This window comes from Pelmatolapia mariae, linkage group LG7 (genome assembly GCF_036321145.2).
Source record: "Pelmatolapia mariae isolate MD_Pm_ZW linkage group LG7, Pm_UMD_F_2, whole genome shotgun sequence".
Classification (NCBI taxonomy): Eukaryota; Metazoa; Chordata; class Actinopteri; order Cichliformes; family Cichlidae; genus Pelmatolapia; species Pelmatolapia mariae.
The window spans coordinates 10,722,101-10,739,622 of record NC_086233.1 but is presented as its reverse complement, the minus strand read 5'-3'; the positions used below and the strand labels follow the sequence as shown (position 1 = coordinate 10,739,622).

At 38.8% G+C, this 17,522-nt stretch overlaps 1 protein-coding gene across 1 annotated transcript; it reads left to right on the top strand.

The window, feature by feature from the left end:
* The first annotated feature begins 5,033 nt into the window (after nt 1–5,033).
* On the top strand, nt 5,034–14,196 carry ppp6c (protein phosphatase 6, catalytic subunit). The gene is made up of 7 exons (XM_063477880.1): nt 5,034–5,201; nt 6,975–7,070; nt 8,744–8,809; nt 9,370–9,511; nt 9,625–9,704; nt 12,777–12,986; nt 13,091–14,196. The coding sequence occupies exons 1-7, from the start codon at nt 5,127–5,129 to the stop codon at nt 13,337–13,339; spliced, it is 918 nt and encodes a 305-aa protein (XP_063333950.1). The 5' UTR covers nt 5,034–5,126; the 3' UTR covers nt 13,340–14,196.
* The last annotated feature ends 3,326 nt before the right edge of the window (nt 14,197–17,522 follow it).

Genomic DNA, 17,522 nt, shown 5'->3' with positions numbered 1-17,522 from the left:
GACGCAGGAACTACGTGGATGGAGCGAATGAATGTCGGCCCCGGTGTCTTTGTCCTACTCAGGTAACAGGTTTACCACACACGTGATTTAACCCCTTACACTCCCAGCGGTGCAACTCATGGGTTTCGCAAACTGCTGTAATCTATAAATCAAAGCGAGTATTACACTCTGCAGAGGAGGATAAGGACCACTGGGAGGTCTTTTGGATTCTTTTTTCCAGAATTCTGAAAAAAAATTCTGCATTTGGGTTTTTTTCCTGAATTCTGGAAGAAAAACAAAATCCAAAAAAATTTGTTCCTCTCTCCGGTCGCCCCAGTCCTCTTCCGTAGCACTCGGACTATACGCTGTAGATTCAGAAAGAAGGGAAACTTGTGCGTCAGAAACGTCGAATCCTTCGTTCTTTTGGATTTTCTCTGGAAAAATGTGCAATTTCCCCCGCTTTTGGCGAAAATCATTTATGTAAAGACATTCTTTATTACTCTCAGATATTTTTTTCAGCTTCTCCGTTAATGCTTTTCAGACACAACACGCATATGGTTATGATTTACTTGTCTGCCTTCTTTTGGTCCAGAGGAGGACGTAACTGTTCGGTCTGATATCTTTTCTCTGTTAGTAGGAGCAAATGTGCGTGTGTCACGTATTCACACCAGCAATGCATTCCCTTAAAATTATGAACCATTGATCTATAATAGCTCAGATGTTTGCACATGTTCAAAACTTTATATTCCTTTCTGCAAAAAGTTTAACGAATAAATGCGCGTTCCAAATATGTTTCAAATGCATGTTCTCCCAAATCTGAGCAGTAAAACTAACAAACTGAAATCAGTGACATGAACCATTTCTCCTGTTTGCAAGGATATATCTCGCTACGGTTTTTTTCATCGCGAAAAAAATGTCTTTTGAGGATTTATGGATTCATTTTATTTTTGTAAAACAAATATACAGGATCTCAATTTAATAATCATTTAAATCCTTCAGATTTGAATATTTACATAAAGAGGGTGCACCTTAAACTTAAATCTTACCATAACCTGGTTTAAGTTGTTATAATCACGTATTTAACAGTTGCTTTAAACTAGAAATAGCATTGACATTTCAATATATTTCTGGGGTTTAATGGTGAATTAAATCAAAACTACTGTACTTAACTACAAGGAAATTACATTCAAGATTCAAGATTGTTTCAAACTATTAATTTGTTAAGGAACAGCTGATTAGATCAAAGAAAAAAAATGTTTTAAGGACTGGAACATATTTGCTGTTCAAGCCATCTGTTCATCACAAATCTTCCTGCAGCAGGCTGAATTACCTGCAGCACTGCTGGTGAGTGGAAAACGTGATTCTGTCTCCTTTGTGTTGCTCATCTAACTTTGATGCATCTGTGACTCATTTTATGGATATAGGTGTACTGTCTGAAAGGGACACTGTAGGCTAATAATATAAGACTGTCTCATAGTTACAGGACTGGAAATGTCTGACTGCTAACTGCACATTTACAGAAACAGTTCATCATGCACCAACGCATGCACTGACGTTTGAATGTGTTCGGTTTAAAAGAGTGAGGACATTGTATAATTACTGTTTGGTTGGAGTTTAATGACAGGCTCAGTCTGTACCAGCTACATCTCACATTTGCTAATTTACACACTGAACGTTAATATTAAGCACCCATTTCCAAACTACTAAATTATTAACTTGGTGTAGAAGTTTCACATATTCATGATATTATATTACATATTCATGTCACATATTCACGTGACAAACCTAATGGTTGTCACGTGAATATGTTAGCTTCTTGTTAAAATGAACAGTTTTCTATTGGCCTAGGTGGAAATGTCTGGTTGAAAACAACAGTCAGGCAGGCACCTGCTCACACTTGAGTGAGCTGGTGCTCATATATACATGAATCTAATGAAGCGAGGCTCTCTGGCATTCTGTATTAAATTCAAATAGATACTCTAGTCAATTCTATTTATATATGACCAAATCACAACAACAGTTGCCTCAAGGTGTTTATATTATTGTCACAATGAGAAGCATAGAAAAAAGTGCTTGTATAAATCGATGTGAATAGGTGAATGAGGCAAGTTGTATAAAGTGCTTTGATTGCTCAGGAAGAGTAGAAAAGCGTTGTAGCTATAAGAACCAGTCCATAATGTGTGTGGAGTTTGAACCCAAAATGCAGACTCCATTCAAATAAATGAATATGAATCTTTATTTAAAGGTGAGCCTGCAAACCCAGACAACAACAAATGAGAATGTACAAAGAGGCCACAATGGCAGACAACAATACAAACAGTATTATGCAACAAATGAAAACTGAGGGCTTAAATACAGACATGTGGTAATCAGGGAGATGGAACACACCAGGGGAGACAGCTGAACAAAATCAGGGAAAAAGGCAGAGGGACACAAAACTGAACAACACAAGACGAAAACTAATAAAATAAAACAGGAAGTAACAAAAGATAGAATCACAAATGGGGAAGATGACTTGGCAAGGAATGGAGAGCACAGGGAAAGGTCGATAAATGAAATAAGGGCATTAATACAAACCAACAAATGTCAAGAATATAACCCAGCAAATCATGATATTAAGCACAGACACATAAATGATCACTCTAAGGAAAAACCAGAAATACCAAATACGAATGAGAACACAACCTAAGCTAAAATATAATATTAGATACACTCAAAACTGAAAAACTACAACAAACCAGGTCAAACAGAGAATATCAAACAGAAACTGAAAGTCCAAAACTGAAAACACTAGGTCCAAAACCCAATATCATGCAGTACCCCACCACCCACCCACTGTCCCACTGTCCAGGGAGAGATGCCAATGCTGGCAACTCAGTTCAGCAGGTCTGCCAGCAGGCAGATGGCTGTGATGATGGAACTCTCGGGGCTGGCCGGGAGACCGGCATCAGAGACAGAGCAGATCGGGGGGTATGGCCAGGTGGCCTCAACGGGTTGAGGAACAAAACCAGAAACTTTGAGATGTTATAGGTGACCTAGCTGATCATACAGACAATTGGTCTTAAAGGTAAACCCTGTTTATGTATCTTCAGTAAACCACACAAACTTGGTGTAGATTAAGTATTTTCGTCACTGAGCACTGACCTCACAGTCCATTGTTCATTCAGTGGTGCTTGTTTCAGTAATTGTGCAAAGGTGCTGTTTATTATAAGGTTGGGGAAACCTGCAGTCAGCTGAGACTGAAGAAGTCACTTGGATGAGTGACGAAACGTTTCTCAAACTGAAAACGTCCAGATGAACAGAATCAACTTTTGGGGATTTACTTACTTGGATGATTGAGCATGCATCAAGACATTCAGGATGGTTAGTTCGAACAAGGCCAAGAAGGACAAACTGCCAGTATAAGAGCAAACAATGTAAATGTTTACACTCAGATAAGCAGCATGGACGTTGTTGTTGTAAAAACAAATATAGCTAATTTCAAGATGATTTCTGCAGTGTATCGCTCTCATTATGTCTTTCTTTCTTTATCGTTTTTTTGATTATTTCTTTTATATTAAAACTTTATTTGTATCTTTTAGTTGTTATATTGTTTTATTATTGTGTAATTAATATTTTTTGTTTTTGTTTATAGATTTATTTGCTGTGCAGTACTTTGGTCGAAGTCTGTGTTTACATGTGCGACATAAACAAACTTTTTTTACTTTTTTAAAGTAAATTTAATATCTTAATAAATGTAACCTTTACAATCTATAAAGCTAAGTGAAATACACATTTTATGTAAAATCACTTCTGAATACTCAATTTGCACTTCATATAAGCAGTCTATCTGGAAAATTTTAAACAGGAAAATTTTCATGTTTTGTTTTGTGCAACCTAAGGATTTTCATCCACTCGTTTTGTGGTGTTTTTGTTGTCATCCTTATTGATCTACTGTCTTTTGATATTTCTCTCTCTTGATTTGTTCCAAGTGCACAGATCTATTAGATATAAAAGATTTTTATGTAATGCTACATGTAAAAACCCACATTACAGTTGATTTAACCAGAAATTAACAATAGATTATTGCAAATGTAAACCTGGTTACTAGTTTTACATCAGTATTTTGTCTTTTCTGGTGGCTGGTATATCATACATTTTAACTTCTATCTAAAATTGTGTGTAAGAAGGTTACAGTTTATTAGTTTATAAGTGTAATGTTGACTTGTTATCTTTGTGTTTTCTCCTCTGATGTATTCAGGCTAAAAGAGTTTCCCAGAAGCCCTGCACACATTTTAATGATTTCACGTGGCTCCAAGTGTGAATGTGATTAAAATGAAATATCAGCCTTTATTTTTAGCTATATGAGACACTTTATGAGACACTTTAATGACTTCTGCAGGGTGAGGGCCTTTACTGATGTGTAGCGCCGTTGATGTTTGAAGTTTCGGCTTCTGTGCTGGTAGCTGAGTCTTGGTGATTCTGTATGCTGATACGATAGCTCTTGCAGAAGCCGCAGTGTCACCCTCAGTGCAGCTGGCATGCACCTGGCATATGCTGCACTAAATGTGCTTTCTACTGAACCACAGTAGAAGGACACCAGCAAGTGTTTGGAGAGGTCCTAGGCAGGAGATGAAACATTTTAAATAAAATCATTGATTTCTTTTTTGGGTCAAGTTATTATTTATTTAATGTTAGTAAAGTTTGTTATGTAACGTGACTGCTTTCGTTGCCCCACGTGTGGCTTCCATAATACTGTATGTAAATAAATGGATGACATAGTGCTCGTACCAACAGGGGGCGATGTTTCGTTTAGTTGCACAATAAAGCCCATTGACGAGAGTCAAGTTGGCTTCAGTTCGTTTCCTTTCAATGCGACGTTCGACATAAAGGTATTATAACGTTCGCTGTTATCAGCCGGAAATTTACTTAAATAAGCACTTATGGTAGATTATATATTTTCTTTTTTCACATTTCTAAGTTTAATTTAGTTGCTGTTCATTACTAGCCTCTGTGTCATTGGTAAAGACTTTTATTTTGAAAATGTGGGCAGGATGTGGTAGGCTGACTTGATGCAGGAAATTGAAGTTGAAAATGAAGGAGCGGCGAGCGAACAGGAAGAAGAAAAGGAAGCTAGCTGCAATTTAGCTGCTTTTAGCGTTTCGATAATGGCGCCTTTAGACCTCGATAAGTACGTAGAAATAGCGAGACAGTGCAAATATCTGCCTGAAAATGATCTAAAGGTGAGTCGGAGTTGCTGGATTTAACTTCAGATAAGCTCTGTTAGTATTCGTAAAAGGTCATGGTGCGACTAGACGAGGTTTGTTCAACAAATGTGGCCGGTAGTTTTAACTGGGTTTCACGCTCAAGTAATACTCTGTTGTTTGTTTTAGCTTTTAAAAATGAATCTCACAGAATTATAACGCATGTTGACTCTGTTAAACACGTCGGTGTGAATAGTGAGGAAGGTGCCACTTAAAACATTGTAATGGGAACCACTGCTGTGTTAGTGTTTGTCGTTACCATAAGCTGTATTAACTTTAAATATAAGCTGTAGGTTTAACTGTGGAAAGATATCATGGTAGCCGAAATATTCCGGTGAAATGTGCACTGGGGGTGCAAATAGCATAAGGAAGACAACATCTATACGTTTATTCATCCCTCTGCTCTGAGGCTTTGCTTGAAACGGCGATCAGAGCAGAGCTAAATATCAGACTCTGAGTGCGTTGTAAAGAAAAAGGAGCTCTTCATTTTGACTTTGTAAATGTCTCAGAATGAACTGAGATCAAAGTAGTTCCTAACTGTATTCTTTACACCCCATTTTAGTCCTTTAGTCACACTGCTGTGAAAATGTTTCACATAAAAAACAAGTTAATATTCAGTAGGACATTAATTACTTCATACTTGGAAATAGATGGTCTCTATTAGTGCCCGATCTGACATAGGGAGAAATCTGGACTACAGCTAGTTTAATTAACGCTAACTAGCAGTTAAACTACTTACAAGATTACAACAGAAATATGAAATGTGAAAGTCACATGACTGCAGAAACAGCACTCAGCTGAGTGCCTACCTTGTCACAGATCATGCCTACAAATTGCCTTTAAAGAGTTCTAAAGTTTCTAGTGCTGTGGTTCGGGAGATAGTGGAAGATCCTTCAGTCTGCATGTAAAAGTATTGTTGCACAAGATACAGCACAGAATGTAAATCCCAACCCATTTCCCATTTTACAGTCCATCTGTAAGAATAGAATTTAATGGGCTGTGTGATATACACGCTGCCTTTAATATAGTGTGTTTTAGGGCTGCCACGATTACGTCGACTATTAAAATCGTCGACGACTAATTTAATAGTTGACACGTTGTTTGAAGCTTTGTAAGATCCCAAAAGGCGCAGGAATAAGTAGTAGGATTTAAAGTGAGAACACCGGACTCCCAGCAAATCATTTTCAAATCCACCGCCGTCTTTCGCTACTCAGGTTAAACATGATATATAAGTCACTTAGATAACTTAAAAATGATATTGTTTGGCTTTTTTTAGTATTTTATTTGTTCCTGAGTAAATCGGTTTGGCTGAGATTAAAGTTATAGTTTTTACACAGCTGAATAAACGTCAAGCAGACAACTGATTATCAGAAGTGTGAGATGCTCGAGAATATACTCCAGTGTCCTGTTATATTTTAGATAGCAAGGAGCAGACGGCTGAGTTTATTAAACTCCGCCTAAACAATCTGCAAATGTCATTAAAATTTAATAAACTATCATCTTGTCTTTATTTTTAGTTAGCACATACCTTAAACACTTCAAGCTGTAAGCTAATGATAGTTATATAAGAGCAGATGCATGCTGGTGCAATAAGCTGTACGTTTTACGTCCAATGGATGCATGATCTGATTAGTCGACTAATCGCAGAAATAATCAGTGACTAGTCGACTATCAAAATAATCGTTTGTGGCAGCCCTAGTGTGTTTCCAGGTGCCTGTGTCCACTAACCGTGTTGTGTTTTTCCTCTTGTAGAGATTATGTGATTATGTTTGTGATTTGCTGCTTGAAGAATCAAATGTTCAGCCAGTCGCTACTCCGGTTACAGTTTGTGGAGACATTCATGGTCAGGTAGGTCTGTGTGATTTTCGTTTTTGTTTTTTCTTCTTCTATAATTTTCTCCCAGGGTGATACACAATTTTCACCATGGGCAAAATATAGAAGAAGAAAAAAATGCATTATTTATCCCATATTTTGATAATACTTTGATTACAGAAGTGAATATTATTATTGTTATTATTATTATTATTGACCAGTAAAATATTTAATCATCATCAAAGCAAATTGAGTTTTAAAATGGCAATAAAACCACAACAGACTGATTGAGCATCTGTAATATTTGCTGCACATCCTGAAGAACTTCTGTTTTAGGAAACAGTTTTTACTTATCCCCTTCTTGTCTGCAGTTTCAGTTAGCGTGCTGTTGATGTGAAGTTGTCCAAGACTTCACCACTTTTTTTCAGGTGGACAGATTTGTTCAACTGTTTTTGCAAGTTTGGGAAGCCAATCAGTATTCGCTCTGGGTCTTAATCACCACTAGAAGCTTGTCCATCTTATTATCCAAGGACCTCACATTCCCCATATGATAGCTGGAATGGACATTTCATATCCCACTCTTCCACTTCAGCTCTTTGTTTAGCTCCAGCTCTGCAGCACCATTGTCTACTCTGTAGCTCCTCCAGGATAACAGGTCTCATTCCATCATGAGCAGTGGTGTACCCTGTGCCACGAGTCAACTTGTAGCAAAAAAGAGAGAGAAAGAAACCGCTAACAAGAAAAGCGTACCATTTACCATCTAAATGGAATCACTCCATTTAGATGGTAAATGGAGTGACTCTTATGTAGAGCTTTTCTACTCTCCCAGAGCACTCAGGGCGCTTTATATAACATGCCTCATTCACACAAGCACTTTTTTCTATGCTTTAAGCGCTTTCCATCTAACATTCACACACATTCAGACTGATGGAGGCATCAGATAGCAACTTGGGGTTAGTATCTTGTTGAAGGATATTTGGCATGCAGACTGGAGCAGCTAGGGATTGAAACGGCAACCTCCCAATCAGTAAATGACCCACTCTACCTCTACCTCTAAAGCTACAGCCACCCCAATATAGGATCGGTGACAATATGTTATTGCAGTCATAAAAAGCATTTATAATACGAATATCATTTGGAAATAAGTTAAGTTAGGATTCTTTTCCACTAGCACCTACTTGGCTCTGCTCAACTTGACTCTGCTCTACTCTGCTCCGGTCATTTTTAATTGCAATTAATGTGGGTGAGGTCGTTATGGCACACAACAACTGAGAACATCAAGACAATAATATACTCGCTGCTAAACCATTAGTAAACATCTGCACCTTGTCATTGGACCACGGTGTTAGTTTGTGTGTAGCCATTTCCCTCGTTGCCTGGTTTCACAAATTCCGGGTTTGATTCTTGTGAAGGAGTCACTCTCTTGATTTATCCAGTGATGGCATGCAGTCAATTGACGTCAGGCTCGACTCGGCTCATTGGAACCCCGGCTGAGTCGGTACTAAAAAAGTACCTGGTATCAGGTACTTTTACCAGTACTGGTACCTGTTGGGAAACCCTAAAAACCAAGTTGAATCAAGTAGTTACTAGTGGAAAAGGGGTTTTTCGTACCCCAGTTTAGTTCATTTTGGTTCAGGCTTTATTGGTAAGTGTGCTAGTTCTAATTTTAATATTTTGATTGATGAGTTCTTCTTAATGTTCCTCTCTAGTTTTATGATCTATGCGAGCTCTTCAGAACTGGAGGCCAAGTACCAGACACAAATTACATTTTCATGGTAAGTAAGCTCCCTTTACTTTTGCCTGAGCTGTAGCATATTCAAATAAATCTGAATGGTGAAGGCTGTTAGGCATGTTGTAATACCATTACATAAAAATGTAATGCCTCTCAGCAGCTGAATCGGCCCATGAAAACCTATCATTGAGAATTTTTGAATAACGTGTAATGTTGATAATGCACGATGTGAGGTGCCACACATTTAAGTGGCAGGACTCATTATTGAAGAACGTGATTAATAGTTTCAGATGCCTTTGTTGTTAGTTTTTGAAATTTCCCATTAAACGGTTCTCAAATTTAACTTAATATCGGAGCGTTTCTTACTTTTAGACTAGTGGGTTAGTTTATATTGTTTCTTCATTTAGTCGACTAAGAAATTGGTCACCAGGAACATCCCTAGTTACATGTTGCTTTAACCAGTATGCATTTGCAAGTTTAATGCAACTAATTAAAATAAAAAGCAGGTGTTCTGTACCAAACAGTGTTCTCATACAAATATCCACCTTTTCCAGAACCTTTTTAGTGTCTGAGTCTTTAATGTCTTCTTGTTCTTCTTCCCAGGGAGATTTTGTAGACAGAGGATATTATAGCTTGGAGACTTTTACACACCTGCTAGCTTTAAAAGCCAAGTGGCCAGATCGTATCACTCTCCTTCGAGGGAACCATGAGAGCAGACAGATAACTCAAGTGTATGGCTTTTATGGTATGTACTTCACTTCATGTATTTATGGAAATACATTTTTTGTGTGTTTACTAAGTTCAAAATTCATTATTAACAATGGTTTACATTTTCTGTTTGTCTGTTGTTTGTTTTAGATGAGTGTCAGACAAAGTATGGAAATGCAAATGCCTGGCGGTATTGCACGAAAGTGTTTGATATGCTGACTGTGGCAGCTGTAAGTCTGATTCCTTCTCTCCGGTTACATAACATTTAACTATTGTTCCTTTTTAAATGCAGCGTAATTGGAACCAGTGCAACCATAAAGACATCTTAAGTAGCTATACACCCCCTGTATGCTATCTTCACATAAATGACTGCTTGTTACTTCATTTAATTCATTATCATAATAAGCTCCAATTTAAAACATTGCGTCTTTAGCATCACAACAAAACAAAGAGCACACTGGTTTACATTACATTTTCTTAATTTTGGGGGGTTTTAATATTAAAAGGTGCCTTTATCCAGCAGGCAGTTAGCTTTGCATTAAATATTTATTCATCATCACGGACAGAGCCCCACAAGGATCAAGGCAATAATTCTCCAGGAATTCAATTAAAAAGTACTCTGAGGTTACTTCTTTCTTTTAATGATCTTATGGATATATAAGTATCCATATAAGCTTCTGTAACAGGTGTATTACCAACACAAAAATATAGAACGCCAGAAAACAACTCACTCCATACATAAATGCTAGATGCAATCAGTGCTAAACCCATTGAAAATGGTCGTGACACAGTCACCGTCATCGCAAGTCTTAAAGCTAGTCTGTTTCAACAGCAGGAAGAGAGATTTCAAGCAATTATGCATCCAAGGCTTCAGCTCGCTCATGATTTTGGATGTGTTCTTGCTTTTAGAGAAGAGTAAGAACAGTAAAGTGTGGCAGACGTTTTTGTAGAGTAAGGGTGTTTTCACATCTATAGATGGTTTATTCTGGTCCCAATCAATTTATGAGTTAGTAAACTTGTAGATTTTGCCTATGATTTGGTTTGAGAAAAATCCAAGTGAACTCAAAGGAAACCAGAATGAGCCACTAGAAACCATGTGGGAATATTCAGTCCACTTATTGGCCAGGTGTATCTGGGGCGTGAGCAAATACAGGAAGAAGGTGTTGTTTCCGGGACCGTTGGAGAATTTACGTTCACAGCTAGTTGCTAGCTCATACAGATCATTTTTGCATCTATAGTACCTTTCCACAATCTGGAATACAAAGCATACATGGCTACAATGCACACTTGGTAGTTGGTTTGGATCAAGGGCTGCAAGGATCCATTGAGTAATTCAAATAATTTGATTATAAAAAATCTTCGACACACATTCTTTGCTTCGATGCATTGTTTAACACACGGCTGTGTAGCCTGCCAATGTGTTAAACGATGGAGACGTTTAACCAATGCACCAATGAGCCTCCTAGATTTATATTAAAATATGCAGATGAACTGTTAACTTAGTCTGATACCAAGTTTACTTGCACACTGAACTCAAACATGAGCGGACACCAGAACTGCCTCGTTTCAGAACTCTTTTTTTTTTTTTTTTGCCTCCTATTAATGTTAGGAAGCCAGAAAGAAGACATAGTAAAGGTAATTTGTTATGCCTTAGTTTAGATTGAATATATATCTTTTGACTGTATTGGGATTATTTATGTATTTTTGTATTTAAGAAAATGTTTCTTTTAAAAGAATTTTAATATGGCACATACATACAATCGAAGAGTTTAGTTTAAATTTGTTCACAAATTTGTTGTATGCAGTTAAGTTTTAAAACATTGCAATTTCTAAAATCTTCTCAAAAACCAGTGAGCAGTTCATTCTGAAAGCCTTGGGTTTTTTTCTCTTTTTGGAATATTTATTGCTTATTAATAAGAAGAAAGTGTTTCTTAGCATATTACATGATTGATCAATGGAATAATCAATAGATTACTTGATTTCAAAAATAATTGATAGCTGCAGCCCTAGATTGAGGTCAGATCACGTTCACTCCATAAACAAAACCGTTCTGGAGTTGATTCAGAACTGCTCTGAGGACACTTCCTCCAAATGGTCTCAGTGTGCTTGTTTGGCGATTCACATCTGCACAAATGAATCTGGCCAAGGAGGAAAACAAACCAGACTTTGTTTTAAACAGACTAAATACAGAAGGTGTGAAAACACTCTGACACTGCCCTCTTCAGTTCTGCTACCAGATCTCATGAGCACTCTTTAGCAACTGAATGTAGTGCACTTCAAACTAGGGCTGCTCGATTATGGCAAAAATGATAATCACGATTATTTTCACTGAAATTGAGATCTCGATTATTTGACGATATTTATTTAACAATAACAATGTATTGAATAATGGCTTTAAAGATGTCAAAAAATAATATAAAATAGTGTGCAAATACTGATAACAGTGCAAATGTTTGCAATATAAAAAATAAATGAAAAATGTAAACATCTATGTTTAGTGAACTTCAAAATACTGCATAATACTGGTTGTTCACTGTCTTAATTGAGCAATGGTCTTTGGCGAGGAAAACGTTACCGCGTTTGTTATCTCCTTGTGTCTCTGGGAGCTGGTGGGATATTTAGTCGCATTGTACAGGGTAGCGTGAATGGAAGTCTGTGAGGATGAAGCAGGTGTTGTCAAGAGTTTTTTCTCTATGTTCCTTCATTGTTTGATCATATGTCACTTTGTGAGTGGTCTTCAAATGATTGAATAAATTTGTAGTGTTGCTCTGTGGTGCAGCTACGACACCGTAGCAAAGTTTCCACACTATGTCTACTTGATCCACGTCTGACTCCGCGAACCCAAAATGTTTCCACACCACTGAAGTCGTTTTACCTCTTTTTTCAACCAACGGCGTTCTTTCTTCAGCAGCCATTATCCTCTCCTCACCAAATAACTTCTGCTTAGCTTTCCTAGCTTCCCTCGGGTCCTCTTAATTGTTGTGATGCGTGTTCGAAACGCAGAGAGGTGCGCTCGATTTGCCACACAGAGCAGCGCGAGAGGAGGAGCTAATAATCGGCTCAGTCATTTTTAATGATCGTTGAAAGCCCAGATCGTAATCACGATTAAAATTCGATTAATTGAGCAGCCCTACTTCAAACTTTCCTGAAAGTTGTTCTGCTGTCAGGATTTTCCAGTTTGTGAAAGGTTAGAACAGAGACAAGCAGATGGCAACTTTGAAGTGTTGCTAATAGAGATGCCTATTGACTTGGGTTTATTCATTGATTTGTTCATAATAATATGTTTTAAACCCTAATCCCAGTTGATAGATGAGCAGATCCTGTGTGTCCATGGTGGTCTCTCACCGGACATCAAGACTTTGGACCAGATCCGAACCATCGAACGCAACCAGGAGATTCCTCACAAGGGGGCTTTTTGTGATCTTGTGTGGTCAGATCCAGAGGATGTGGACACCTGGGCTATCAGTCCACGAGGTGCCGGCTGGCTTTTTGGCTCCAAGGTTACTAATGAGGTATGTTGAGCCATCCGTGTTGGAAAACCAGTCATTGGAAAGCATCCTTTAACCCAGGTGTGTCAACCTCCTTTTACTTACTTCTCTAATCTGTTGTGTTTTAGTTTGTTCACATCAACAACTTGAAACTCATCTGCCGTGCACACCAGCTGGTTCACGAAGGCTACAAGTTCATGTTTGATGAGAAACTGGTGACCGTGTGGTCAGCGCCCAACTACTGCTACCGCTGTGGGAACATTGCCTCCATCATGGTCTTCAAGGACGTCAACAGACGAGAGCCCAAGCTGTTTCGAGCCGTTCCCGACTCTGAACGTGTGATACCTCCTCGAACAACCACCCCCTACTTCCTCTAATGATAAAGCGGAAGTTTTCTCTTAGCTCTACCCTCTGGACTTTTCATCCCTCAAATATTATTCAGCAAAAGATTACATGCAGGAAATCTTATAAGACTTCCTGGATTTTGTTTTTTGCACTTCTCTCTGTGCAGCTGAAGAGCACCTGTTGGGTCAGCCATCAGATCCATGACGTGCTTCCTTCCTTTTTTGTAAACTCACAACATGTTTTAGGAAATTAACTCAAGTTAAGAGTGTTTTGAGTAGCAAGGAGTTTCTTTAAGGCTACAGTCTGTTTGCACCACACCCACATGCTGCCATAAAAGTAGGAAAAATATCTTTTTATACACCCAATGCCACACTCATACTGTTAAATGACTTCATATTTTAAATAATTACAATTTTTGATCTTATGTATCCCTCCCAAGAAAAGTAATTGACAAATATTTATAGTAGCTCGTGCCAACAATAGATGCATATAAGTGAAGTGATAAATATTGTTTCCTTTGATTCACTGTGTAAAAAGCTCCTGAGCAATTCTCTCAGCGTTTTGCCTTAACTGCTGATTTCATACTTTAGCTTCAGTTTAGTTTTCCTTTTATTTATTCAGTTCAAAAAGTGTCTTGCTACTGCACATGGATTTTTTTTTTCTTTTTTAAATGGCAAGTTCCCACAGGTATCTTTCTTTTTAAAATTTCCCATCCCTCTCTGCAGTGTGATGAATTATGGCATTTTATAAGCAGAATCTTTAATTGTGGAAAAATAAATAGCTGAGCAGTAGCTGTAATTCTAGGAGAGCATAGGCCTCTTTAACATTTTTTTCCTGTTTTTGTTTTTTTGTTGTTGCTTTAATTTCAATAAAACATTCTTCCTTAATATTTGCAAGTAGTTGTCATTTGAACCTTACTAATGATGTAATTTTGGCCCAGGATTGCCAAACTCAAATTTACTGAGGCTCAATGTAGGTAAAAGGGAGAGGTTTCAAATGACAGAAGATACCGGTATCTAGAGCAACCACCTCTCTTACCTCATGTGACCCTTCAAAATTTACTCAAAATGCACTTTAACAGATCAAACATCCAGGGCACCAGTGCTTGCTTCTGTTTCTTCTATAGGTATTAATTTGGTGTGGGTTTACTCTTAAAACAAGCTCAAAGTTTGTTATTTTAAAAAATATCCTTTTCGGCTTTACATTGTGACACTTGGAAAGGATGTAAAATCAATGTGATTAAAAAAAGTTTAAATGTGTTTAAATTTTATTTTTGCTAGGCTTGGACCTTCCTCCCAGTTTTTGTTAACTAGGTCCAAAAACCCCTGAGGCTTTCTGCGGAACAGCGACTCAAAGGGAGAAAATCCCTTGGAGGCCTCCCGCAAACAACAGATGTGCTAACCAGCGATCTCAATTGCCTTCATCCTCGTGACTAAACTTACAAATCATGAACTTTAAAGTGTTATTCAGCTGCTCCACCAGCCCATCAGTCTGAGGGTGGTACATACTGGTCCGAACAGATTTACAGAATGGTGTGCCCTGGTCATTCAGTATCTATTTGAGGATCTTTAACACCGCCTGCCCCACACTTATTGCAGAAATGGTGCATAGCAGCACTGCTTCGAGATACCGTGTAGCGCAGGGGTAGGCAACCTTGCTGATGGTGAGTGCCATTTAAAATTTCCTCAGAAGTCAGAGTGCCATATGATTGCATTAGCAATAAATTTAATAACGCTCTATATGAACAGTTACACAATATATAGAACCACTTTATAGAATTATATTTGTTTGCAGATGTTGGCAGCTATCAGCGAATAGTTATCAGCTACTTTGAAACAAAAAAAGACACTTTTTATCCATAACAAAAGCTCCATAACAGCAAATGAACTGTACAACAGAAAATACAAATGCTATTTATGGTCTCCTCACAACAATGATAAGAAAAATTAACTCAGCCAATATGGCATGTCTGTTAATACAGAGACAAACATGTTAATGTGATCTCAGGTCTCCCACTCAGAGACACAGGTCTCCGAGTGTCCAGCATTCAGACGGCTGCCTGAGGACACTCATGTGAGAGAAAATCTGCTCACACAGATATGTAGAGCCAAATACTGTCAATAAGGCCTCTGTAATGTTCTGAAGACAGTTAAACTTGTCAGGTAGTGATGTCCAGCAGGTGAAAATGCAGCTCCATGAACACACACAGCTGTGGATTCCAGCTGCTTCGATGTTGCATTAACTGGCATTAACTCAGCCAGCATTTTGACTAAAGACCGGCCCACCAGGTATTAAAGCCATAAAGCCATTGAATGAAAACAAACGCTGTTGTGACAGTGATGTACACTGTCTTGTTGGTATATGTATGATTTCTATACATTTTACATCAGATAAAAACTTTGGTTGTAAGCTTCAGATAATTATTTAATAACAGCCAGACATTTTAAATGAGAATAAGAAAGTATTTCTTTGCACCCCCCTTTCCCTGTTAATGCCCTACCTGGCCCCCTGGCAAAACTTTGCTAGATCCGCCCCTGCACAGTTACCAGCTGTCAGCTACTTAGAAAAGGATGCTGGTGTTATCTGTCTCTCAGAAACAGTTCATAACTTCCCTTCAACTCATTCATGTCACCTAAAAGGTAAACCTGTTTCTCCATCACCTGTTCAGCCCTGATGATTCAGTAAGAACATCTCCTGGTTTCATCTTCATGTTTCCTTCTCACCAGATATACAAACCGACATCATGACCAGCAGGTTTTACAGCTGTGGCTCCAGCAAACATCAGCTGATACTAGAAATTAATATTAAATAAATTCTAACAACAGTTGATCAAGCTTAAAGCGTGCTGCTGTTGTTTAGCGCGACATCCTCTAGTGTCCTCTTTCTGCCGCAAAGTGGGCAATAAACAAACAAGAGAGAAAAGCCGATCAGCTGATCATTGATCAGTTTCATGATTAAAGTAGCAACAGGAGAGAGAGGGGAGAGAATGAGAGAAGAAGAGGCAGCTGTGCAGCGTAACGACAGAATAAATCCACCTTGGTGTCTTTTTCCATCCTAGCTGAAGTCCGGGCCAAACTGCGTCCCTTCCCAGCTCAACACAAAACGCGTAATAATTTCTCTGAATGCGGGACATTCCGTCTTTTTACGGAACGATTGGCAACTCTACTAACTAACCTTATGAATAAAATAAAGTTTACTATCAGTAACATCATAGCACCGACCCAGCTGTATAGAAACTCCGTCATGCTAGCTAGTAGGCAGTACGAGTTATTGTAACTGACTGTAAAAAGTCAGCACAACGAAAATAAACTCCACCTAAACTTGGTTTATATCTGACACAGATAGACTGCAGGTCATAACTTCTTACCTTAAGTTCAATTCACCTGACACTCGGACCGGCGGCCGCCTCGGGTCTCTCCTCCTCCTGCCTCCCTTATCCCTCATCCGCCTGCTGGCCTCCACCATTTGCTAATGTTACTGAATCTGTGGAAGCTCCGCCATAGCCACCACCAAACAATTGAGTTATTTTTACACACTGGCCAACATCTGGCCAATCCACCATCTTTCATTGTTTATACCGTTACAAAAAAAAAAGAAAAGAAAAAGCATCGGGCCACCCCGATGGCCAGTCCAGCTATGGTCGTGCCATCAGTTAACCCTTCCCGTGCCAACTGTGGCACGCGTGCCTAGGGTTGCCGACCCCTGGTGTGGTGTAATCGACCACAACTAGTACAAAGCCTTATTCCCATGCACTCCAGTGAAATGGCCCAATGAGGACCATACCTATGCGCTCAAAAGGGACCTCTATTAATGTCAGTGAGTGCAAAGGCACTTTTGGAATGGCTGGCTGGTTAACCAGCTGAAACTCCAGGCAGAATGCGCACCATTGGCGCACATCCGCTAGGATGACCGCCCAATAAAATCAGGCCATTATCTGCTCCAGAGCTTTATCATATCCCATGTGACTGGCCATTGGGTTGTAATGAGTCGCCTGGAAAATCCATTTCCCGGGGCCTTTTAGGCACCAACCAGCCTCCCCTGTCACCACACCCTGAATCCGCTGCTCCACCCCTCCCCTGAACTGAGCCACAAACCACACCCCACGACACCCTAGTTTTATATGTGGTTTGTTGGATATGTAAAGGTTGAATGAGAGGCAGAGCGTTCAGCTTTCAGGGCCCTCCTCTGTGGAAACAGCTCCCAGTTTGGATTCAA

What these genes read in the sequence shown, in the direction of transcription:
- ppp6c (XM_063477880.1), top strand. Translation starts at nt 5,127, where the DNA reads ATGGCGCCTTTAGACCTCGATAAGTACGTAGAAATAGCGAGACAGTGC. An exon ending in ACACAAATTACATTTTCATG is followed by an intron (nt 8,810 to 9,369) that starts GTAAGTAAGCTC and finishes TCTTCTTCCCAG; the next exon opens with GGAGATTTTGTAGACAGAGG. An exon ending in ATATGCTGACTGTGGCAGCT is followed by an intron (nt 9,705 to 12,776) that starts GTAAGTCTGATT and finishes CCCTAATCCCAG; the next exon opens with TTGATAGATGAGCAGATCCT.